This window comes from Xiphias gladius, chromosome 3 (assembly GCF_016859285.1).
Source record: "Xiphias gladius isolate SHS-SW01 ecotype Sanya breed wild chromosome 3, ASM1685928v1, whole genome shotgun sequence".
Classification (NCBI taxonomy): domain Eukaryota; kingdom Metazoa; phylum Chordata; class Actinopteri; order Istiophoriformes; family Xiphiidae; genus Xiphias; species Xiphias gladius.
In genome coordinates, this window is record NC_053402.1 from 20086456 (window position 1) to 20112666 (window position 26211).

At 43.9% G+C, this 26211-nt stretch overlaps 1 protein-coding gene across 1 annotated transcript; it reads right to left on the reverse strand.

Moving 5' to 3' along the window:
- Window positions 1-299: 299 nt before the first annotated feature.
- On the reverse strand, window positions 300-25991 carry rnd2 (Rho family GTPase 2). The gene is made up of 6 exons (XM_040159524.1): window positions 25773-25991; window positions 25156-25243; window positions 6334-6443; window positions 3865-3999; window positions 1263-1528; window positions 300-1139 (listed from the first exon to the last, which is right to left on the reverse strand). Exons 1-6 carry the CDS (start codon window positions 25872-25874, stop codon window positions 1136-1138), a joined length of 705 nt encoding a protein of 234 aa, XP_040015458.1. The 5' UTR covers window positions 25875-25991; the 3' UTR covers window positions 300-1135.
- Window positions 25992-26211: the final 220 nt, after the last annotated feature.

A 26211-nucleotide genomic window follows, 5' to 3' on the forward strand; every position in this document is an offset into this window, starting at 1 on the left:
ATTCCTCAGGCTGCGACGCTGTTTGACTCGCAGGGCAGCAAGAGAGCTCAGAGATGACATCCACACAGGAAATGGACTATTATTACATACCGATATGGCTTTGGAAAAGCTGGTATAGGAAAGCACATGCTTGGGAGATTGAAGAGAAAAAAAAATTAATCGTGAAAAATAATCATCTGCTCTACCTGAGCGGAATGTGACATGTGGTTAAAGTCTGTAATAATCACAGGATCTACATCTCTGATGCCATTTAAATAAAGAATAAATAAAAAAAATAGGAAGGAAACTTCAGCCAGAAATCGTTTTGTCCCTGTACAGTCAAGCTGCTGCTTTATTTTAGAGTTTAGTGAAAGTACAACAAAATAGCCCTAACATTTTATCACTTTATTTTCCACATAGAAACATCTTTAAAATAGTGACAACAGAATTAGCTTCAGTGAAACTGACACAATTGGAGTTGATGAGAAAAATAGTGTTAAAATGAGAAAAATAAAAATCAGATATGTGATGTGTTGTAACTTTTTTTTTTTTTCTTAAAATGCACTTGTGGTAGTAATGCTCACACACACCTTCACAACATTGCAGTCAGTGTCGCAAAATCTCATTTCCAGCTCCTAATGTTTGGTTTGAGCCATCATTCACCTCTAATCCCCTTTCAGCATTACTGTACATACAAGTTTTCCTCTCAAATATGGCAACAGGAAGCAACCTCAGACTGTGCAGCTAAACAATTAGACCCTATGTCTGCTCAGCAGCGCTGTCTTTGAAAACAACAAGCTTCATCCACAGACGTCCTGCTTCGACATTGGTTCCCCTCACTCACACACACACACACACACACACACACACACACACACACACACACACACACCAATCTCCTCGCTCGCTTCGTCACCGTACCATCCTCTTAGTGGAGCCGTTGCGGGAAATGAATTCCTCTTTAATGCCCAGGACTAGATGGCACCTCCGCTATCACAGCTTTCCTCATGTCCAGAGAGTTAGTCCAATTTGCCATCATTTCCAAGTTACACAAACATGTAAACAGCTTATAAAATATGCACACAGGCAACAAAAAGAAAAAAAGAAAAGATCCAAAGCATTCGTTTTCACAGCGCAGTGTTTCTTTTTTCCTCACTCATCTGCAGTGCAAAAAATGAAAATAGGAGGAAAAAACAACAACAAAAAACAATAAATAGACTTTCTCTTATATATTTCTGTGTTTATGTATATACATATATATATTTATATTAATTGGTCTCTACATGAGCACACAGCTCTTGGCTCGGTCCTTCCTCATGGCCGGGGCCGGGTCCATTTGCTCAGTCCGACCTGGCAGCGGCGGCAGGGGGAGCTGTGAAACTCGCTTCAGGCCCCTGCGGGAACTACTGCGTTTTAGCTGCGGCTTGTGCGGCCGCCGTACCGACGCCAGCGTGGTGATGTGGAACACATCTCGAACGCTGTTCTCGGAAACCTTGGATGTGCACTCCACGTAGGCCACCGCCCCTATCTGTCGAGCTATCGTGCTTCCCTACAACACAAAGAGGGGCAAACGCGAGAGATTACTGGCAAGCAAGCAAGCAAACTTTATTTATATAGCAAATAAAAAAATTTTTAAAAAAAGAAGTTACAAAGTGCTGCACAGTAGAAATAAAAAGGGAAAGGGGAGACAACATTCAACATTTTATGAGCAGTGCCACAAAAACATCGTCTCGTGTAAGTTTGACATTTTCGTAAAACGTTTTTCTTGCTCTTCTCCTCCTCTTAGTTTTTTTTTTCTTTTTTAAATTCTGCTTCTTTTCTAATCGAACTCCTCACCCAGTCAAGTCAAGTCAATTTTATTCATATAGCGCCAAATCATAACAGAGTATAGATACAGATCTGGACCATACTCTTCATACTATTATTTACGGAGACCCAACATAACATGACCGAGCGTCCTCTCTCTTGTGTCCTCTGGCTTTGAGCGGTTATGTTAGACACGAGTTTACTCCACAACAAGGTGCTGTGCGAGCTCTTCACAAAGAACCGGAAATTTTACAATATGCGACCCATCCTTCCCTGTACCTTGGCATGAGCAGGCAGTACATCTCAACAGTGGAGGACTAAATGTCCCCGAAAGAGGCAGCGGTCCTGAGACGGAGATGCTGATCTAAACTGTAGATTGAATGTCAATGATCTAAACCGGTCTGGAGACAAATGAAGCTCCTCCATCTAAGGCATGAATAATGTAGATGCTCCGACTCCTCAGTCTGTGGTAACAGATGGGGACAGAGCAGAACAGAGCCCACTGGGCCCGTGTTGACTAAACTCTAACAGAACTCCTCCAGCTCTAGAACTTACCCTTGAGTAATGTTACAATATATCCAGTTAATTGAGACCGTGAATTGTTTCCCTGAAATCAAATCAGAAAAAAGAATTCGATTTTAAAAACCCTCAGCCTCTCTCTTCACTACAGTACAGTACGGCCATGATCAGACTTAAAATGCACATTCAGGCAGGATCAACACGTGCAATGTTTAGTAACAGATGAGACAGGACTGCATTTCCCATGACCCTAAAATCCCACGTTCTCCAACACAGAGAGCGCTTTTCATCCCTGGTAGACGAGGTTAGATTTTTATCGCGGATGTGCACTGAGCCACATATAAGAAGCAATGAAGTCCTCATTAGGTGGAACGACAGATTTAGATTCAGGGATGGCGGCGGCGGCGGCGGCGGGAGGGGGACGAGGTAGAGATTGCCGTGACAAGCGCAAAAGCTCGATCGGATCTCTGGCAGCTTAGTGCGGAAATGTCTGGAGTTCACCCAGTGGTCACTCTTGCCAGTAACTCCTCAGCTGTGCTGGAATTCAATTTAAGATCAACGACGGGATAACAACGCAGGCTATTGGATTAGAGTGCCAGAATGTACACAGCTTTGGCATCTGCTGTGTGACACACATTTTTCTGGGCACGTTGGAGGCACAAACAGTAGGTGCCGCAGATGAAAATAGTGAGTGAGAAAGAGCAAAACAATGGTGTAATGTAGGCCTGGCCACAAATGGTCCCCAGCCATTTTAAATTAGCTCTGTGGTTTGCCGCTCCAGCTTTCGGTTTTTTTTTTTAAACAACTTATTTACATGAACTCTGTTTTTTAGTAGCTGATTTTTTTTTCGGAGGCTTCACGCTTTTAGCCCCCGATGTGCTCTCAGACGGCGGCTGAAAAAAAAAAAAAAAAAGGGTCCTTTGTTCTGAGGGCTTTTGTGTGGCGGCGAAAAAGCCCCTCCACTTTTTGTATGTCCAACATGGGAGAGCACAAAATGAACACGCTGAAAGCTGATTAAAATTCACAGATTTACAGAACAGTTTATCATCCCCTCCCTCTTCTCCCCGTCCCCTTGGCTTAGAGGTCATGGCAGCATGCGATAAGAGGGCTCACTCATTTATCAGTGTCTGTTTTTCTATTCATTCCACATTTTGAAAAGCCCTAAATCTGCATGAACATTTCACTTAAGGGAAAAATGTGTCCCTGGACATAAGCTACAGTAACCGCCCCTGCCTCTCCCACAGACCTCGCCATAAGCAACCTTACTTAGCTTGTCAGCACATTTTGGTCAAAACGCCAACCCCAGCAACATGCCCTCGAGGGGTTTCACACAGCTCTTATTCATACTCCCTTCCTACGGGACTTCACCAGAGAGGCAATTCCACTGCTGATCTTAGATGGAAAAAATCCAATATTATTGCTGGTTTGCGTTCTAAATTTTTTTCTGCATCCGTTGTCATTTTTAAATCTGTCTTTTCTTCCCAGGGAAGCTTCCAAGTCCCTCTGTCATTATTTTTCCAACCCCCTGTCTCCTCTTATCCATCACGTGCCAGTTCTCACCTGTTCATGGGTGACAGGGATGAGCCGCTGCTTGGAGAGCTCCCTCAGGGTGTTGACGTCTGTCCTCATGTCCAGTTTACAGCCCACCAGCACCACTTTGGCGTTGGGACAAAACTCTTGCGTCTCCCCTTGCCACTGTTGAGACATGAATTGGCAAGAAAGACACGGAAATACATCACTGATTCGGCCAAAAGTGAGAGCTTGAGGGAGCTTAGTGCTCTCTTGATAAAATACATTTGTTCTGCTAAGGGGTCAAAGGGAAATTAAAATGTCTTACAAATATGTAATTTTTTTTTTTTTTTCTGATGTCAGTATTCACTAGATGAAATAAGTAGATGAGGTTAATTCCTCTATGTTTTGGAATATACTGTTTAACATTTGTTTTATTCCACTGTCAATCGACTAGATTTCGGTTCTTACGGTTGATTGGACAAAACAAGCTATTTGACAACTTCACCTAGAACTCTGGGAAACTGTACTAGATGCAATTAATTATTACTAAGTCAAATGAATTAATCAGACGGAAAATGTCGAAACTAATTAAAAGATATGGTAACTGGTAACTATGGAAACTATGTATAGTTACAGTAGAGCTGCAACTAAAAATTCGATTAATCTCATTTATTTATTTAAAAAAAAAACAACATTTTTCTGGTCAATATGTTGTCGGAAGGTCGTGAAAAATGCACATCTATTATTTCCTAAAGTGCAAGGTGATGTCTTCTGATTGTTTGTTTCGTCTGACCGTGACTCCAGAACCCAAACATATTGAATTTACTTAAAACAAAAGAATCCTCACAATTGATAATCTGGAAGAAGGGATAGTTGACCATCAATCTTCGGTCGAATGACCAATAAATTAATTGATTCATCATTTCTGCTCTAAGTAATAGCACTGTTAATAAAGGAACATCTTATTCTCATAATGCACTGTTCACTGTACAATGAAAAAAGTTTCATTGCACAAGCTAAATAGCCATGTGAAAATATGACAACTTTATTCATGCAGGCTTGGTCCCGGTTCCTGCACTACCTAAAGTGTGTTGTACTTTCCTCACGCAGCCCCCGTCGAAAAAAATCTATTTCAGGTTGTGTATAGAAATGGTTGAACAGTATACCTGCTAACATTACCCTGAGATTAAATGTCAAACTCAGCTGAACCAACAAAGTCTCTCCTCCCCACGACACAAATACACAACAGCAGCCGACAGCGTTGAAATATTCCACATGCCGTGTGCAGAATGTCAGGCTCTCCATTCATCTTTCACGTTGAAAACAGCCTTTGACCTTTCAAGCCCATCCCTATTCTGCCAATAACATCCAATCAAAAGCTTTGATTGTTTAACCCTCACTCCTCCCCCAGCTGCCATCCAGAAATCTTAGTAACCTGCTTGTTTCAAGAGGTCAAGAGTCTAATTTGGGATGGTGATTGTGCAACAGGTTTTCCATGTGCCCCCGGGTTTCAGAGATTACCAGGGCGACAGCTACAGGTCAGGGTTCATGGCAACCCCCCTGCCAAGGGATTCATGGGAAAACCAAAAGCTTGACGGCAGCTCTGCTTCCCCCTGTTGACAGAGTGCACCGAAGCTTGTGAGATATTTTTGGGTTAAAAAAAAAAAAAAAAAAAAAAGGTTTCTCGGGTTAGCTCTACAAAGTCTGTAGGGGCATTTTAGCAGCTCCCCTCAGACCACTAAACACGTCAACAGGCTAGCCGTGGGAACCGTCTTTGACAAGGAGCACAGTTCAAAGGCAAGCCCATACACATGGTTTCAAGATGAGAGACCACTAACAGGCACAGGCCTGTTTTACATGACACACATGCACGCAAACAAAGCCAATTAAGTTGGGTGTCTCTACATAGACAATAGGTATTTCACAGTGCGTGGCACAAAGTCTGCCACTGGCTGCGAAAACATATCCATGACCACAACCTCACCCGGCCAGTACCACACTTATCTGCCACCCAATCTCAATTCCAGTATCACAACATCTGAACCATAGGCCCCAAGTTAACTGCCACCATCTTGACAACTTTTCTGCACAACACTCAGACTTTAAATTTTAAATGCCCGCAGAAAGGCAGTTTCTAGTACTCGTGAGCAGGCTCTGCAGTAGCTCTTTGATATGGCTGGTGTGGCCAATTTGCATATCTGATATTTCTCTCAAACCCACCCAGCTGCAAAGCCGCTCTTCTCATTCTTCAGTCTGACCTTCCATTCCTCAGAGGGACGTGGGTCAAGTATCAATGGACATTTTGATGAGATAAAGGAATGGGAGTCTCTAACCTCTGTGCTGATTTGCTCTATTGTTGAGCCATGAAAATGCAAGCTGCTGGCACAGAAATCTGAGTGGATACAAGACGATGATCGGGGAAAAGTGATTTTTTTACCGGTTGGTTCTCCGGTGTCAACAGATATTAAATGCTGATCCAAAGTGATGAGAGGAGAAGATGAAATATAAAGCACTGACCTTCTTAATGACACTGTCCAAAGTCTCTGGGCGGCTGATGTCAAAACAGATGAGAACGGCATCTGAATCAGGATACGCCAGCGGCCTCACATTGTCGTAGTAAGAGGAACCTGCAGACACACAATAACATATGGCATAAGGTCATGATGTCTTCTGAGAAATTCTTGTGTGTACTTGTTTTTAAACCTGATTTAACCCCATGAGATCATTCAACTCAACCATATGGCTGTTTCTGTCAATTAGAAACATACTGGAAGGTGATCGAAAAGGTCATTAAAACATGGACAGCCCATTAAAGCAGGAGCACTGACATAAACTTGGACATGCTGCAGCTCGAGTGCGCCTGTTCACTCTCTGCAGATGCAAATGAGTGTTGAAATTAACAGTTGTGTGCACATATTTGAGTATCTTTGGCCCTCCGCACAGCTGGGGCCTCCCTTTATCAGAGTGCTTCACGAGGAATGTCGAGGGGTTACTCAGAGAAGTACACACATGCACTCAAAAGTGAATTATAATGGGTTTAGGAACGGAGGACTTGTGCACACAATCCATAATCATTTTGAAACGACAGCGAATGCCAGCGCAAAGGCCAAACTAAAGGTTGAACCCCTTAATTCTTTCGATTCATCCCTCTTCCTGACTCTCTTGCAAATGGTCCTTGTTTTAAAGTCTTTCATTTTTTTCCCGACTGTATGAGATCCACATGTACTCACACACACGTCTCCCCACTCCTGCTTTTCACTTCTATACCTTGATCAAATTTGAAGGCAAAGTGGCGCCTCTGTACTTTCACAAGCCGCTCAGTTACACGGCTCCTGCTCCCTCACAGCTCTCATTAGGAGGCATAAAAAAAATATCTGGGCTCTCTGGGAAATGCAGCTGTGGCTGTGGGCATCCTCCCTCCTGCCTCCCCCCCGGTAGCTGGTGTGGACCTGAAATCTTTTTGATAGCAACAGCACCCTGATTGCATACACTTAGTGTCATGAAAACTCACAGGTTCGACGACAGATCAACAAATTTTACACTGTGGCTCACATTTTGCAGATGGATGCTGCACACTTCTCCAATATTGCCTTAATCCCTGAAGGTCACACAAACTGATTATGATAGTTATAGATTATCTTTGTGCTTGCTGTTACTGTGCTTCATACCAGACCTGACACAACAGACAGTCAGCCTGTTAAATCTCTGCATGCCTATGTCTGGCAGGGTAAATGGAGTCTGCACAATGGTGCTACAGCCTATTTTTGCATCACTATGCTCTCTTTGTTAATGATGGAATGAATCCATGACAATAGTTGCACGCGGCCCGTAGCCTTCAGCATTCAGATGGCTGTCCGAGGGTGACCTGCTCCCTCCCCAGTCAGAACAATGTAACATGCCGCCTGTCACAGCATCACAGGCTGTGTATTAAAGATTGATTGTTTTTGTGCCTCCACATGAGCGAAAGTTTTTTTCTGTTTTTTTACATTCAGTCTCTCACCAAAATACATTTTGCCATCTTGCAGACTTCTTCTTTTCTCGTTTTACTGTGGCATTGATAACAGTGCCATATGCATTACCACTTTGGAGTCAACAGAAACATGTATTGTGCCCTTGTATATGTATCATGGATTGTTTGAGGTAAGAGAACTGACATTGTGTTCCAAAATGCACCCTACTCATTCCAATGAAACCTGCTCACCACATACTCCTTAAACGTTCCTCGGTCTTCTGCATTTTGGGGCCTAGAGCAATTGCACTAGAGACCTCCTCTGGCTAACTTTGCACACACTCTTAGAAACATTTTAAATCAACATAGGACTTAATGGCTCAAATTGTGGTAACACAAATTTTGAACATATTGTTTTTTTGTTTTATTCCCCCATTTTATTAACAGCAGATCCTTCTGTAATGATTGGTTAAGGGGAAAAGGTGTTTCTGGGCCCCCTGTGCATCACGTGACCTGAACTTTTGACTATAACAACCACTGCACAAGTTGCTACACAGCCCGGCATTGTTCCTGAGGGGGTTTCGGTCATCCTTGTGCATCTGGGTGGAGAACACAAGATACAAAACTACGCAGGTACCCACTGATCAAATGTTGCTCTCTAGCACCTCTAATAGTCGTAAACTCCACAAGGTGGCACCTTTAAACTTTGCAAAAGCCTGAAGGCAGTTTTTTTTCAAAATCTTTGATACAAATAGTTTTTGCAATATTGTTTCTCCACATTTGAGAAAATATATACTTCAGTTACATTTTCAATGTAATAGAGATGTATCACTGTATTAGCCTGAACCTTAAAGGATGATATCAGGAATTTATAGTCCCCTCCTCAGCCTATTAAAACAAGATTGGTACTATTTTGTACTGGTTTGAAAGAACACACACACACACACACACACACACACACACACACACACACACACACACACTGTACGACAGCGAGCCCTGATTGGTTGTGGTCACACGTGACGTGCCTCAACTGCTGAAGCTGGTCTTTAGTATGTATGGGTGCGGCAGAACTGTACTGAGGCTAGAGCTGAAGAAGAAAAGAGACATAGCATGTGGGGGTGGAGAGGGGACAGAAAGGATTTAATGACTTTGATGCCTGGGGCGAGGGCAAGGTGCAGAAGCATGTGATGATGAGAGAAGCAACCGGTGAATTAACAGAGAATCCAGATGAAGGAGAGGAGATCTCGGATGAAGGAAAGTTGAGACAATGGTGCTTGTTTAACTTAAGAAGTAATTAGTGGCTGAAATGAGGCCATTGGGATCAATTTGTCAATCCCATAGATCAAAATGATCGGCAGCTCACGGTCACAACAGGCCTTGTCACAGCACAGCAATTCAGAGCTCTTCTGCCCTGAGTGACATGGAGGCTACATCAGCACTTTTGCAAAGTCAGAAAAAGAAAAAAAAAAGTCCTGTGAGGGAAAGGAGAGGAGAAAAAGGGCTGTGTTTAAAACAAGCCAAGCAGGCACAAATAAAAGCTAATCAGCATAACAATCAAGAACATGAGGAGGAGGAAGAGGAGCACAAGAGGGGGAAAAAAGGGAGTTTTCTCCTGATCGTAAAATATATCACCTCGATGTCTGAAATGCACTCGCCCCCCCCTACAGACAAAGAGACATGACTAGAGATAAAAGAGGATGTAGCTGTGCAGGAGTGAGGGAGAGAGGGTGTGCAGTGGGTGTTTAGGTAGGTAATGAAAGAAGTGAACTCGGCAGGAGAGATCAAATAAAGACGTATGAGAGCTTTGGCTTGGCTATTGGTCGAGCTGGCCTGTGCCCATTCACTGTGAGGTGGAACAAAAGGTCAACTAAATTTCAGACAGAGGCAGTATGAGATGGATGGGGCAGGAGGGTGAGCGAGGGGAGCACAGCCTGGCAGGAACCACTAAAAACCATCATGCCTGGCAAGAAATGGTAGTCTGCCACGCCGTGCCAAGGACAGGCATAAAACACCCCTCACAAAACCTCCTAGGGCATTAGCATTAGCCTGATTTAGCACCGGTGATCTCTCACGGTGAAAAGTGTATCTCTGTTTTTATTTCCACGGGGCTAATTAGCGCTAAGCCAAGCTGTAGCGCCACGCAGGAGGCGCCGCCGAGCAGAGGTGACAGAGGTGGGAGGGAAGTGTTGCGCGCCAGCCGTCAGTCGAGCTTCCTCAAAGGGCAGAAATATCCCAGAGGATGCTGAGGCGGACAGAAACTTAGTGGAGCGCTAATGTACAGTAATAAGACTTGAGGGTTTGTGGTATGACTTCATTTATGCCTCCTGTCCCCTGACACATCGACTCCCCCGTAGGGACAATGTGTCTGAAACACGACAGCTCTCTATCTGCTCAGTCAAACCCTCGTCTTTGTTTCCATTTAATGAGAACAAAGAATGAAGTAAACAACAGTAAAACACAAATGGTGCAGTTTGACAGAAGCCTGTGAAATTGAGTGTGCATCAGCATCTAACAAAGCCTTCCAGTCCTCAGTGCATTAATCTGTACCATCACAGCAGGAATTTTCTCTCTCTCTCTCTGTTTGCTGCATGCTCATTGCAGACGCAGCTGAAAAGCAAACCATTATGAGTGAGGGGAAAAGAATAGTCTTTGCCCCAAGGCTCTCTGATGTGTTCATGCACATATGGCAGGGAGTCAGTGGCAACTAACAGCCTCATTAGGCCATATAGACACTCTGAAAAACACCCCTGCGTACAAACAAAGGCAGGGTATGAGGGAAAAAAACACCGTCTTAAATGTCACCAAATCACCAAATGGACGAAAACGGCTTGTGTGATTGAGTTAGCCACAACCTTGGAAACACAACACAGTCAGCACGGCACACACTGCGTCTTTTTTCTTCTCCTGCAGCTGTTTTCCTCTTGAAATCCACCTTCAAAGCAAAGGCAAAACATTTCAAGTTGGGGTAGCCGAGTATCGTAGCAACCTGGAGGGATGCAAATGGCTTCATTGTGAGGCCCTGAAAGGACGTAAGGAGGAAGAGAAGCAGGAGAGCGAGGGGATCGCGGAGGCTAAAGACTCCGGTGCACTGACGATTAGACTTGTCTAAAAAGGAGAGAGGAAGAGGGTTGGCTCTCCATTTTTTAAGAGGTTCAGCAGACTTCATTGCTGAAGATCCGGTCTGTGCTGTGAACTTTTATGCCTTCTCCTCAATCAGGGTTCTACTCAAACAAATAAACAAAGATTGCTGACAAGACACCCTTCGAGGGGAGGTGGAGTAACTTTGACCCGGTGCACCACTCTGCCGTACAAGACAGCATATGTTTTATTATGTGAATGTAGGCCAGCATTCGCTCTGACAGTCCCACATCCGGAATCCAATACAGTCTACCACATATGGAGCCACTGGCCTTATTCCCAATGTAAAATTTCGAAATCAATCACCAGGTAGAAAAAGCTCCCCCAGAGACTGGCATAAAATTAGAGTTGCACATATACTGGAAGTGGGCATGTGTGTGCGGAACAAAATTTAAAGCCTACATATTGAAAAGGACCATACCAGTGTGTCATAAGTTTTAGCTCCAAATCACGTGCACCTTGCATTTTTGCCGCTCATTTTAAAATGCACGCCCTGCATTGGATAATGATATTTTCATAGTGTTCCATGGAACCATCGGTTTCCATCCAATCAATATGATAATAAAAAAATCCTTTAGCAGACGCTAAGAAACTTGTTTAAGTTGCGTAATCCATCAAAATGAAGACAAAGTATGCATGAATTTTGGTCATTTTGAAATTGTCATTGGTTGGTAATGCAGTGTAACTGCAGATGGATTTGCAGTACCTCATTGCAGTAATATGACAAATACTAATGCAGACTTTATCTTCACTGTGATGACTGCACAACTCAATGTTAGGATGCAATGTTTCGATCACTCTTTTTTTTTTTTTTTAATCTGCTTTGTGCAAGATGAGCATTACTAAAATCATTGGAGTACCCATTTGAATGAGTTTCTAACCTGCTAGCGAGTCCTAGTGGGCCAGATAAGAAGGTAAAAATCATACAACTCTATTAGGTCTGGTACACTTTCCTATTTAATACAGTATAACTGTAAACATGAGCAAACAATGTAATCTGCCAGCTCAGCAAGTCACATGACACAATAATACGTTCCCACATACCAAAGGACGATGGAGAGCACCTCAAACACAAATATACTTATCCCGATATGTGGAGCACAACAGTGGTCTATTTAATTTTTCAAAGAAAGACAGGGGAAAATATAAAAAGGGACAGGAGGCAGTGCAGTATACATCGCTTGATAATGCAAAGATGTACTCCTTGGCTTCATTGGATTAACATTGATTTTAGAGTTCCACATTCATATATCTCAAAATGTTAACCTATCATTCTTATTGAGATCGAATATTTTTTTAACTAATTTGCTTTTTCTTCTGAGTGAAATCTGTCACATAAATGTTTCCAATGTCCAGTGTTCTCCCTGGTCTTCCAAAAAAGGACCACCAATGACGCACGGGCTATATGTCTGAAATACTGAACCTGGAAGGTAATGTTGCGATTGCATCTTTAAGATTAAACCATCACATGCTGGCCAGTTTTAGTGCAATCTGCAGCAGCAAAAGACACAAACAGACCAGCCTTGATATACTCAATACATGGCCACGGCCTTAGATAAAAGGAGCTTGAGGCAGTGAACCTGTGAGTGAAAAATCAGCACAATCCAGTTAAACAAACCCTTACAAAGTCTGTAATGAAGCAACCCCAGCTGGCCCTCACTCTAGACTGGGGCTTATATCTTTGGTTGCTCAGTCTGACATACAGGCTATACAAGTGTATATATGCACCACACACTCACACATAAACACGCACACAGATAAAGCTGTTGATCTGTAATAGAGATGATTGTGTCACGTTTTCAAAAGGCATTAGCAGGCAGCTGGGACAGTGGCGGTGACACTGGGTTAAATGGCCACTAACCTTCCATGTCTGCAGCCTTCACACAAGGGATATTGATCAAAGCCCCTGCACTTTCCCTCTGGAGGAATTGCAGCTTTTGAAGGGCATCGAGCACCTTCCACAGATCTGCTCTGAGCCCTGCTGCGAAGGAGTTAATGCCCTGTGTCTGTCGCCCGGTCGCAGGTGGAAAAGCAGGGCTTGCCATGGCGCTAACAGCACAGGCAGGGGACAGAGCGGCATTACTGTCTGTCTACTGCTCGCCCCAGGGGGGATGGTGATGGAGTAGTGTGTCCACTTTCACTTTCTCCTCATTCTCAGCCCCCTTTTTTTTTTTTTTTTTTTTAAATAATCGCACATATCGACACACTCTCCTATTCCACCAGAGAAACAGCTATGCATTCCATCCCCTGCTGTTTTGATCTCCCGTATGTCTAAGGCTCTGGTTCCCACTGTGGTTTGCTTTAAAAGATCACTTTGCTTCTTTTGTCACACATTTCCTCTGTCGATTTGTATATTCCCTTTCTTGCTTTAAAAAAACAAAAACAAAAAAACACCACCAATCAAGTCTTTATTTTGATTTTCCTGTTGAAACAGTTTGAGAAATGACTTCAGATTTGGTGTGGGAGTCTACATTTGGTGGTGACACACTTAACTCCCCGGAGATGTTCATGTTATAATACAAACAGTACCGTGCGTTTGTTTGTGTGAGGGAAGTCAAGTTGCTGTGAACGGCTGCTGCCTGCGTACAGCGAGAACGTGCAGAAACTGTTTTTATCCGTTTCTGTGTTTCCTCAAGCTCTGCGCCCCTCACACCAGAACCTTTGAGTCTGCACAAAGCAGCAGCGGTGCCAGCAGCAGACTGTTTGGACAAGATCCGCCAAACAACAGTTTAAAACCAAAAAAAAAAAACCAAAAAAAAAAAACAGACAAGAGCTAGTTGAAGAACACCAGATGCTGACTTGAGGATTATTTGTTCTTCACACAACCTCTTTCACCGCTCTAACCAATCAGTGTAAGACCCCAACTGGTTCCAATATCCCCAACACAGACTGCAAGTCTTTTTGCTTTATTTGTTTTTGTCTGGTTGCTTGACTTGAACTTGTAAAAACAGAAGGATCTCGTAGGGGGAAAGAGTTTGTTTTTTTTGTTTTTTTTTAAAGAAAGGAGGCTAGTTGGAATATCCAATTTCGCTCCTTAAAAGCTGATGTGTTGATCAGATTGGACAAAGGCCCTTCAGAACCCCATCTGTCCTGCCCTGTGCATGGAGGAGCCACCACTCTAAAGCGACATCCAGATAAAAGAGGTATACTTGATCAAATTACGCAACCAAAATGGAGTTTTTCTGACCAAAGTTGGCTTTGATTGCTGCAGTGTGCACTGTGTACCCACATAACCATTTGGCTAAACTTAAAATTATTACGTGTGGACTTTTTTTGTGATTACATAAAAAAATCCTAAATTATGATTTTTTTTTCCCCAAACTATTCTGATAACATAAGGCCATACTATCAGAATAGTTTGTTCCCTAGTTTGCCACTGTGCCAATGCAAAAGGGTCAGGCAAAAAAAAAACAAAAAACTGCTGTGTCATCCGACAAAAAATATTGAACTTTGCTCAATTTTTGCCAGAACACAATGAAGGATCATCTGACAAAGCACAAACCGTGTCGTTCCAGAAGCCACCTGCTTTTTAACAGCGCCCCCATTTGGCATGGAACAGCTTGAGGTTTGTCTCAGAACTGAAAAATTACCTCAAGCTGCACCGAGTATTTTATTTGCTTTACAGCCCCACTTTCAAACAGTCTCTGGGGAACTCGTCAAATTGTTTGAAGTTTACTGTCAAAGTTAAACACCCACACTAGTCCTTTGACCAAGTAGTGGTGACTGCCATGCCGTAATGAATTCTGCTCTAAAAAAAACAGCCCTCGAAGACTCCCATCACCTGACATACATGCACAGTATTCAAATTTGATCTCCCTATATTCAGTTTCACATGTAAAACAGCAGAGATAACATCACTTCCAATCCTGCACATCTTTTAATCTCATATTCTCTCATTCAAAAACTTGTACTCCCGCTCAAGGGTTTTGATTAAAATTTGTACTAAACACCGACAGCAGCCTCTCTGTCCACCGGTGTTTGTCCAATATGAAATAAGTGAGAATATCCATGCGGTAGCTACACAGGCATGTGAAAGAGAAACTGGAGAGTGGAAAAGAACATCCTCTGCTCCAACGACTCCACTTCCTCCAGTGTATAACCATCCAAACACATCCCTATCATGATGCTATCCATCCCCCAGCCCACTCTGCAACCCCCCATGGAGCAGCCAGAGAGACAAGGCACTACTTCAAGTGCAATTTCGCTTCCACAAAAGCAGTGGCAGCGAGGAAGAGAGAGCACTGGATCTTGTTTATAAATAAAGTCATCCATAAATGATGAGATCTGTCGAGTGTGTGGCTGAGCGAGGTGAGGGTGGGGGGGGTGGGGTTGAAAGATGGAGGTGAAAGACGGCCTCTGTCCCTGTATCCCCTTACGCACGGATGGGTTGCAGACGGCTGCTGAGAGGGTTTTGCTCCCGTGGAGGTGGGGGGCCACAGGGACTGAGCGCTAGCTTTGGGAGCAGCAGAACCAGTCAGTGTGGCTGTTTGAAGTGGGCTGATCAAAGCTGGCAGGGCATCAGGTTCTGTTGCACTCGGCAGAGGGAGTTGACCGGGAGAAAACACGCAGAGCCACAGTTCCCTGGGTGGGTTTCCTGTCTGCCTGGAGGGCTGAGGCATTCACTGCTGCTGAATAGGAACAAATACCTGGTCTTCTGTCTCCTCTCTTGTTAAAGTCAAGTTTTCAAACACATGAACAGTGCTAGGGTAACTTAATAAATTACTGTAATGACATTACTGTTTTTGTAATTAATTTAAAGTTACTGGCCGGCTGAAAATTGGGCTCGCTCTGCCGTATATTAAACTTTGAAGTGAATTGCATGAATATTTATAAAGTATAATGAAGGATCACCACATATATTGCCGTTTAAACTGGTAAACAAGCAATATCAGCTATGCATCAACAGCTTAACTCACAAAATTAAGTATTTTCAAATAGAGTTATCAATAGTTGTGTGTTTATTCATTTAGAATGAAGAAGAAAACGTTTACTTCCATTTTTATATCTATTAAGGAAAAATTATTTTCCCCTGGGTCATTGGCCTAAGAGCATTTGTCTAAGCCTCTTCCCTAAATTATGTAAATAAAGCACAAAATTGTAGAGAGGGCTGAATGCTGAAAATACTCTTGTGACTTTAAATTTACATAAAGAGTGGAAGGGGAATATCACTGTAAAATGTAAGCTGTGTCCAGGTGTCAGACCTGTTTAAGCAGTCGACCGCAAAATATGCCAGTATCAAACTGGTGGTCGTTAGCAATTAGTATTTATTCATTATAAAAACAACTTGAATTTCAAGTTAGAACCCCCCCCGCCCCCAGTTCATGTAGTCAAGTCCATGTGTCTTCACAGTAACTCCATTTAGGATCAATAACTTCCTACTACGTCAATGGATTCCTTTGCGTCCTGCCATAGATCACGTTACTTCGGGTCAATGAGGACAAAGGTTGTACAAGGAAAGCATGACCCCTCCATCTCCTAATGCAATAGACAAAAGCACTGCGTCAAATCCCTTATAGGACTGTTTTACATTGCCCTATATATGTGTGTGTAGATGAGTGTTTAGCATGTAACAGGAGGGCTGCAGTGGTCTAAAAGTATGACACAGTTGCCGTTTGTGTGTCTGCTTCCCCAAGGACTAGAGTGGGTCAAGTCCCGAGGGTGCCACCGACAAACCTTACTCACAACACAATGCCTCGGAGGGTTGGGTGGTGGGTGGGGGGTCAGAAAAGCACAGATGTACACTGCTCCTTCTGTCTCCTCCTTCTGTCGCCTTTCCCAGTTTTCAATCTATTGAACCCCCCCCTCCCACGCTTTCCTCGCTTCAACTCCTCGCTCCCCCAGTCTCTTGTCCTATTGGTTGAGGCAGCCGCTGCGCTTTCCAGCCTCATTGTGCCAAGGCTCCCACCCCAGCGCCCCTCATCAGCCCCCATTACGCACTCTGGTCAGCCGAGAAACAATAGCGAGGGGTCACAGGGTCAGAGCTGTTGGAGTTCCCATACACTAACCTATTCAATTGCACACATGCACTCACACGTATTTGTCACAAATACACATTTTTCCTTTCTTATCTATTGTATCCAGATCTCTTTCCCTTTACCGTGCAGTTTAACTACGGGAGATCAGTACGCTGTAGCAGACAGTCCAAGTTTAGTTAGTTAAAGCAGCTATAATCAATATTTTTATAGAAACAATATATCAGAGGACAATGTGAAAACAATGCAACAATGTGTTAGGGGTCGCTCGTAGTGATGAACCCAGAGAGAACTATCTCCCGAATCTGTGGCTCCCCTCGACTTTATCGAGCTTTACGGTAACACTCATATAAACGCTGCTCCATAGCACTGCTAGTGGGCATAAACTCAACAGGCTACATTTCAGTGTTTTTTCAGGAATTGAAACTTATTTGATTTTCCTTAACTTAAATTCACCACAGAATAGTTAAAGTTGATCAACAAAAATAGATATATGTACAGTATATATCTCCTGGATATTACCTCAACCCTGAATGCACTGTAATGAACACACATGCTTACCTCTGAATGTGCACCAGTAATGTTGTTGTATGTTTTTGTCCCTCTGGGATTTAGTTCATGCTGTTTATTCCATTCAGTTTTATTTGTTCTATGTGACGTCTTTGTATCTTAAGTTATATTTTCAAGAACAAATCACAGGTACATGTTAAAAAGGTTAATACTGGGGAAAAAAAGTAGATGGTGGCATTCTTGTCAAATTAATATAGGCCAAAATGAAGAAAAAGATATCAGATAATGGAAACAATGTCAGTACTGTACATCCCTACTGAATGTATTCTCGTATCTACCCCTTTGTATTACTGTCGACTTTTATGCTTGCCACCAAAACATTTAAAATCTTCATTTTACCCTTTTATTCTCTGTCAGTCATTATGATAGCTAAATTCTCCTCTGTTAGCAGCACCGCATGGCAAGTCTTAAGACAAGGCGTGTAATCTGAAGCAGAGTGAGCTCATCAAAGGCCTTAAGAACTCTTTTTCTGTACAACGTACCGAAAGACTGCTTTTAATTCTGTTCGGTCCCTGATAACTTGGCACTTTGATTATTCCAACGGTACATTAACTACGTAAAAGCCATATACAGCCTATCTGCGGTGTGCAGCGCTGTTCAGCAGTGGACATGCTATTTAAGAAGATTATACACTTTTGCCAAGTGCTCAGCATTAAGATGACAGTGCATGGAGGCTGGCTTGTGGGGAAGGAGCGTGTAGTGGCTCCCAGCTCATTGCTGTATCCATGGACACATTTATAGGCTCCTCTGATAGAGATAAGAGATCACTCAAAGACTGGGGAGCTGTATCATCTGAGGCCTCCCAGAAGTGCTTTTTTTATTGTTTGCGGGCCGGTGGACATGTGGACTGCTCAGGACGCTTCGTATCCATGCAAAATTGGTGGTTACATGCCAGTGTGGTGCAGGTGGCAGGCTCCTCTTCTGTGTGTGAGTATAGGTGTCCGTGCGAGTGTGTGCGTGCGTGCGTTTCGCTGTGTCACCGAGGAGAGCAGATTTTTCCGTGGTAATTACAGCCTGTGTGTTCCCTGTCAGTGCGGCCGGATGGCTTTCATGCAGCACTTCTCCCCAGCCCCTGCTTAACACGGCCCCTGACGGCTGCTGACCTCGGCGCGGCGCTCCAGCAGCCACCTTGACTAATATTTTATCAGAGATGGACAAGAAAGAGGGGGGGATAAATAAATAGCACAGAGAAAGAAATGACTGACAATGCAACTTCAGAGAAGTTACGTTATATGTTCTCCTGCACGTATTCTTCGGTGCCCATTTCCTTTGTTTCTTCGTCCTCTCTCATAGCTACTGCAACATGTGGGCAACCATTTCCTCCTCAGCTTGCTGACCCTTTGTATAATAGCCTGAATATATGATTAACAGAGCGCTGAGCTCCAGGGATGGAGCCCAGCTGCTTGCCTGCTCAAGGACCGAGACATCTAGCCCAGCAGCTAGGACCGCCGGCTTCCCTCCAGAGTTTCCATAATGTCACACAAAACCACTCAGAGAGTTGGGATGCAATCAAGTGTTGCACTGTGCATGAGAACATCATTAGTCAAGAGGTTAAGAGCAGGAGGCCATTTGCAAAGAGGAAAAGAAGAAGACGGAAATGCCTAGAACACAAAGGGGATTTGTTCTTGTAAGGTCAAAACAGTTATAGTTATTTATAAACGTGTGCATGCATCTGTATTTCTGCAGGTGGCATTTCAGTTATATGCATTCATTTATGACGATGCAGCAATAATGTTTGGTTAGCTTTAAAATACACTGTAGTTATTAGTTTATTTGAAAACTGGACATTTAGGGCTCTTAACAGCCCCTCAGTGGCTGTTTAAATAAAGCATGGTCCCCACATTTACATTCTCATTTATATCTTAATTGGACTTGAAATGCATTTATTCGTATCTATTAGTGAATGAGTAATTGTATCAATCTAATTATAATAAATTCTCTTTTACATTTTCACCCTAATTATTCCTGATCACAATCAGTTCAGAAGTCTCTAAAATCCTAGATGTGTATAATTACAACACAGTGACACGCAAAGACTGCTCACCCACTTCACCACACCCAGCATTTGTTGTTTGACTTTTAACGTGCAAAACATCTTTGTGGGTCAAATCGCCGACTGCAATCTCTGTTGCAATAATCAGGCGCAGCGTGCCAGAGAGGCTTCAGGCTCATCCCAAACCCGAAGCCAGGGGGTGAGAGAGTCACGGAGGGGGCGGAAGGTATTGTCTGCGATTCTGCTGTCGAAGAATGGAGATCGGAGTCTTGGCACAAGGACGCAAGTTTTTAGCGGCTCTGTGACGCTGTACTTAGGCACAGCAGGGCTTGCGGCTAAATGCCAACGTCCGCATGCTAACATGCCGGTGTTTAGCAGGTATAACGTTTGCCATGCGCACCATCTTAGTTTGGCATTTAGGCATGCTAACAATGGCTAATTAGCACTAAACACATTCAATAATCTTCAAATGAATCAATAATGAAACTAATCAGTAGTTGCAGGCCTGAGAACCATTACTATATTACATCACACGATGCACTGGCGGGTGAGGAGAGACTTTCCGAACTTTTTCAGTGTGCGAGTTGTTTCTGGGACAGACACAGCATTTCACCAACCTTGCTCTTCTGTTTACTCATATACCCGAAACTGTCATGCATGCGCTCTCTCCCAGTGCAGGAGTTGCCTTCCAGCCCGCTATGCATCATCAAAACAGGTTTCGTTTAGGCAGTTATTGCCCTGGGCTGGTTAGGCAAAGAGTAAGAATAAGTCTCAGGGCTTTCGGCTCGGTGCATACATTCAGGCTTGTGAATAGCAGGTGAAAGGATGTCGTCACCCTCCCTTCAGGATGCTGACCCAAAAAAAAACATAAAATATATATATTATATATATATTTACAGTCTGTGGTTAAATGTGGCAGCCTGCCCAGCAGGTTGCAACCACCTGAACAGTATCTTATTTGCAAATTGGAAATTGTTCAGAGGAAAGTGAAGGAACTTGAGAATTTGGGTTTTTCATCATTTAACTTTTGAGTCTAACATTACAGTAGTGATTCAGAGAGGCCAAACAGACCAACAGTAGGAGCCAAGAGCAGATTATGTCCTGTGATCAACATGCTGGCTACTCAGATCAAAACAGATCTGAAAGCATTTTCTGAGCATCCCCCGGCTCCAGTGAGCTGTAGGTTGTTGGGGGGGGGTGTTGATTTTAACCTGCTCTGTGTGGTGGTTGTAGTTCACTCATTCTCTATTAAAGATTAATCAAGCGGAAAGTGTTGAGGAACAGAGGGCCCACTGAACTCGGCGTGTTTTTACAGGCCCTCTGGATGCCCTACTGGTCCAGCGCGTTGAGAATGTGGAGCTAAAAGAGCATAAAGGCACCAGGAATGTTGGGAAGTCTGCATGAGAGGAGGAAGACACCCAGAGACTGTGACTCTGTGCTGGCGCTGGGAGTGGCGTTACACACTTGCAGTGTCTTGTTATCGTCTCTCTAGTCAAAAACAATCCCACCTCTGACTGGGAAAACACAAGACGGCTTTGTCATGAGAAATGAGTCACCAAAAAAAAAAAAACATTAAAAACTTCTCTAACAGACGAAGACTCAACAGAAAAAAAGGCTTTGAAATTCATGTGAGTTGTAATTCTATCTAAGAATCTGATATTTTTCAGATAAGTGAATATTTTTCTGCTTTTTATAACTAACTGTGCTTCAAATTGTAGCCAGTTCATGAAAGCTTTTATATTTATTGTTGTGAACAGTCGGTGTCAGGCAGGTCTATTGCAGGAAAAATACTGCAAGGCACAGCAAGTGATGCGTTTCATGTTCCCAGCAGCAAAACAGCACTTTGTTGGGAAATAAACAGAGTAAAAACTGGGTGGTTAGAATGGGAAGCAATAGCCAACATCGCCACTCAGACAAAGACGCTCCATAGAAACTCAAATTCCATCCACAGAACTTCATGGGATAAAAGTGATGGGGCACATGGTTTGAATGACAAGTGTTTTCTGGGAAGTACAGTGCAAAAAAAAAAAAGCCCGCATGAGAGATTAGTGCAAAGATGTCAGCAAAAGAAGAAAGAAAAACAAGATTCCTGTGGACTGCCACTTGAAAGCATGCTCTAGGATGACTAAACAGAATGTAAGAGTTCCAGTTTTCATGTGAAAATCACTTTAGAGTGGCAGCAGAGTGGAGAGAAAAAAAGAGACGTGAAGGTACTGCTGTACGAACTTTGGGGAAACCTGACCTGTCATGACTTGGACTTGTAAAGAAACAGCACACACACCTCTTAGTGCGTTTTTTAGTCTCAGGCCAAGGCTACAGGGAATCTTTCCCAAACAACCTTGCCATACCGGGAAGAGAGGAAGAGTGCATTAATGCCTCAGGCTCGGTAAAAACCCAGACTGGCTGACTACCAATGGGCCCCAAGAGGATCGACAGCAATATCTAATGGCCCTTGGACAAGTTGTCGCCCAGCCGCACTGACATTTTGACCACTTGGGTTGCTTTAAAAAAAAAAAAACAGTCAGTTAAGACGTGCTATGCCGAAAACAGACTACGCCACCTATCAGTACGCGGCTGCTCATTGCTGTAACGCACTGTAGGTGCAGATGCATTCTTGTTGGTTTCTCTCATTTGGATTCCATTCAATCACTTTCTAATTGACTTAATTCTCCAGATGGTCTGGACTGAAAGCAAGGCAGAATACAAAGCACAGCCAAAAGTTGCCCCCTGGCCATAAGACCTTCCTGTTGCTGTTTAATGTTTCTTGAAATACTCCTTTTTTTCAGGGAATGCAACACAAACGCGCGTGTGCACAAACATGCAAATCTAAGCACAGCAATGACCTCATTTGGATAAACACCTCACCCCTGTTCTCACACATACCGCAAGGACTAGACTTTGTGGAAGAACAAGAATTAATGAAACCAAAATAATCAATGGTGCAACTTCCATGCAGCAAGAATGAATGCTGAGAGCATTTTTAATGGCAATACACATTCTAACCATGCCGGAGAAATGTGAACCAGGCGAGACACAAGCTGTTTAAATAGCCTCGCCTCGGATAATGATCAATAATGCTTTGTGAACATCACCAGACCACAGCAGGCAGACTTCACCAGCAATTAAAAAGGGAGCCAATAGTTTATGCGAAGAAGCTGAAAGCTTAGTTGTCCGAGAAAAAAAAAAACAAAAACAAACCCAGATATACACCCCAGCTGTGTATCTGGGGTGGAAAGGCTTGTGGCTGAGGAAGAGCAAGTGGGGGATTGACTGATGCAAATGTCAAGTCGAAATTAAACGTTTAGTGGACTTTAGTTGTGCCACCAGAAAGTGGCACGGTGAAATTCATGCTCTGAAAATAGCAGGTACTGGAGACTTGGTGACGCACTTGCAGGTCATCCAGCGGTTACTGTTGGTTGTGGAAAGCTTCGTTAACAGCAAATTGAAAATGAAGAGGAAAGCTCTGCTGGCGTCGCTTCTCATTTGACACAACTATTCCATTTTGGACTCTCGGGATCCTCTGTTCCCTCAAAAGTAAGCACTGTCAAGACAGTTTGCACGTGGCCCACAGAGTGAACTCACTGGTCAAGTTCTACCGAGGTTTAACTCCATGCCAAAGCCAGTGATTGCAGCGATTCCACTGAAATGACCCGATTTAAGCGATTTCCAGAAATGTCTCCGTCGGTGTGAATGACGGTGTGAACTAGCCCTAAGAGCCTGGGCACTGAACTCGTACTGCTGCTGCTCGGGTACATGAAAGAAAGTAACAAAAAAAAAAAAAAAAAGAGCTGGAAAAGGGGAGCTGAAAGAGGAGAGGGGTTGAAGCAGTGAAAATAATCTGATTCTAAAAAAAGGAATGATGGGAGACATGCTATTTTCTTCACATGAAAGCCTTTTTCATGTAAGCACGAGCCAATTATTTTGCTTGTTGAAAGAAAATATGAACATCTGTGTTTGCTGTGAATCAGTGAATAATGCCACACCGCACAAGGACCGGTGAACACACACACACACACACACACACACACACACACACTTACACTTGCCCTATGGGTTAGGTGACGTCATGTTTGTTTGTGGGGTGGGCGGCTCCTGGTTAAAGATTAAAGACTGCCAAAGGTGGTTTAGGGTTTTAAAAGATGGACAGAAGTACAACATTCCCACTACTTCATTAGGCCGTTACAGAGATAAGGAACTCCTCTGAGTTGTGGCCCCGAGCCCCAGAGGTCCCCGACCCCTGACTGACAGGCTCAAGCTGATTTACTCTCTGGGTTGACATGAGGTCCAAGGAAAAATAACATTCTTCCAGTAACCGTTGACTAACGATGTAACATAAAAAATTCTCATCTCTCCCGAAAAATTGTTTTAGGTTTAGGAATTTTTTTATGGTAAAAGTAGAAATTCCCCCTGGGAGGATCCCATAATCTGCCCTCTGACTGGTCAGCCATGTCACCGGTTTAGATTGCTGGCCTGAGATGACTATGATGAGATGCAGGGTCTCAGAGTAGCTCAGTAAATCCATCCACGCTGACAAGACCGGGATGAAAGTAGAGCAAGGATTTCCATGCAGGGTTCTAAACTGATGCCACTTGCTGCCCGGTAGCCAAGACTACTTCCCCAGCAAGTTGCAGAGTCACACACCGAGGGCCGATCACAGAAAAAGAACACTGACCAGGCAAAGGATGATATGCTTTCAGATAAGGTCCTCGGCCGATGGCACGACACCGCTGACATGGATTCCTTTCTACGCAATAACTATGTTTCTTTGCACTGACGTCACCAGTGGTTGTTATTCAGAGCACGTCAGCATGATTAAATTTGGCACTTTTAATGCCTCAAGAATTTTATTCGGCGTGGAAAAGCCCCTGGAACAGCATTTACAAAAATCACAAGTCACTGAAACTCTCAGTTGAAACCTTGGTGAAGGATCTGAAGAAACGTTGATGAATGAATTTCTTTCAGGGCTGAGGGAGACAGGTGTGGTGGCCAGCTGCGTAAACTCTGGAAACATTACTCTCTCCTTACATTAATAATTCTTTCATAAATGACTAAATAGAATTCACGACAGAAACAAACCTGGATATCAGAGTTGACTGTCTGCTCCTCTGAACGAGCAGCAGAGGAGGAATCTTCAACGCATTAGCAGACAGCATGTCTCTTATCAGGCCCAATTTATTTGTCTTTCATGGATAAAACACTTAAACAGTTAGTCACTGTTCCCTTCAGGCACATCCTGTCTGAATTATCCACGCCCTCACCCCTCTCTCTCTCCCACCCCCAGTCGCCTGACCAGCCAGAGCATGGGAAGAGCCAGCCACACACACACACACACACACACACACACACACACACACACACACACACAGTGGACAGCACAGGATGGAATGCAAACGCAAGACACAGAGAGACACGGCTGGCACCGAAGGTTCTGGTAAAGACAACAATCACAAATAGCAGATGCCCCGAGCTAAAAAAAAAAAACCAAACAAAAACAAAACAAAACCAACCCCTAAATACAAAAGACATTAATGTGAAGCTGGCTAGGTCAAAGCAATTTGTCAACCAGATGACTGCTGGAAAAGTTGGAGAGGGGAGTTGGAGGCAGTCCTCCCACGGTCACAGCCGGGGACAAGCTCCGTGGCAGGGCTGGGAGTGGATTGATTTGATGTCAGCCTCTAAGAGACGGTGCAGACGGACGTATGAAATTGTCTTACCTGACGTGTCCCACATATTCAGCTCAATCCGTTGCTTGTCTATCTCAAAACTGGCCGTGTAGTTTTCAAACACCGTGGGCACGTAGTTCTGAAAATAAGGGATTCATTTTAGTTCTCCGGTTAAGAGGGACAAGGTACGCCTGTGTTTATACGGCCACGGGCTTCAGGAGGCTAAACTAGTGGGGAAAACAGTATCATTTGAAATAATGCAGCTGGAAAGTAAAGCACTGGCAGGTTTGAACGTTTCACACCAAAGCTAGTACTGCAAAAAACCCATTTGGGGATATCATAGACATGAAGACAACGCCTCAAAGTTTTATGGGCAGCACTGCAGACACAACAAAAAGTCAATCTAAGTGAGAACTGTTATTGTGACTTTACAGGCATTCGTTATAGTTTCCTCTCCACCAGTCCTTTCTCTCTCTCTGTCTCTCTCTTGTTTTAACATCACTGTCTTTAGGCAGGTGTATGTAACCTGCTGAACATGTGCCGAAGTTGACCTGTCCAACAACACATTTCAATGGCAGGGCTCGTCCCTCAATCATAAAACTGTCTCCTTCCTCTGCAGAATAACAAAACAAAAAAATACACTGAGTGCAGACTTTTGGCGGACTTACCTCTGGATAGCAGTCCTTGGCGAAAACGTGCAGCAGTGCCGTTTTCCCACATTGCGTGTCCCCAACCACCACAATCTTACAGCGGCTGCCTAGGCTGTCCATGCTTTGTCCGTCAGAGGTGTGTTCTTGACGCCGGGACGGATGGCATCCAGCGTCCGATGCGAGACGCGGCGGAATCGAGGACTGGAGAGGAAAAAAGGCAGCAAATACATGCGCCGACCAGGTGCGCTTTATCCGGCTCTCGCTGTCCGACGCGCAGCCCTCCGGTCTCGCTGACGGAGTGCGCGCGTGTGTGTGTGTGTGTGCGCGCGCGCGCGAGAGAGAGAGAGCCCGGTCGCCTACCCAAACCACAGCCAGGACCCGCACAGCCCTCCGTGGAAACTCCGCTACTTTGATTACAGGCCACGCCTTCCTAACGTTCAGGTCTGAGTCGCATCAC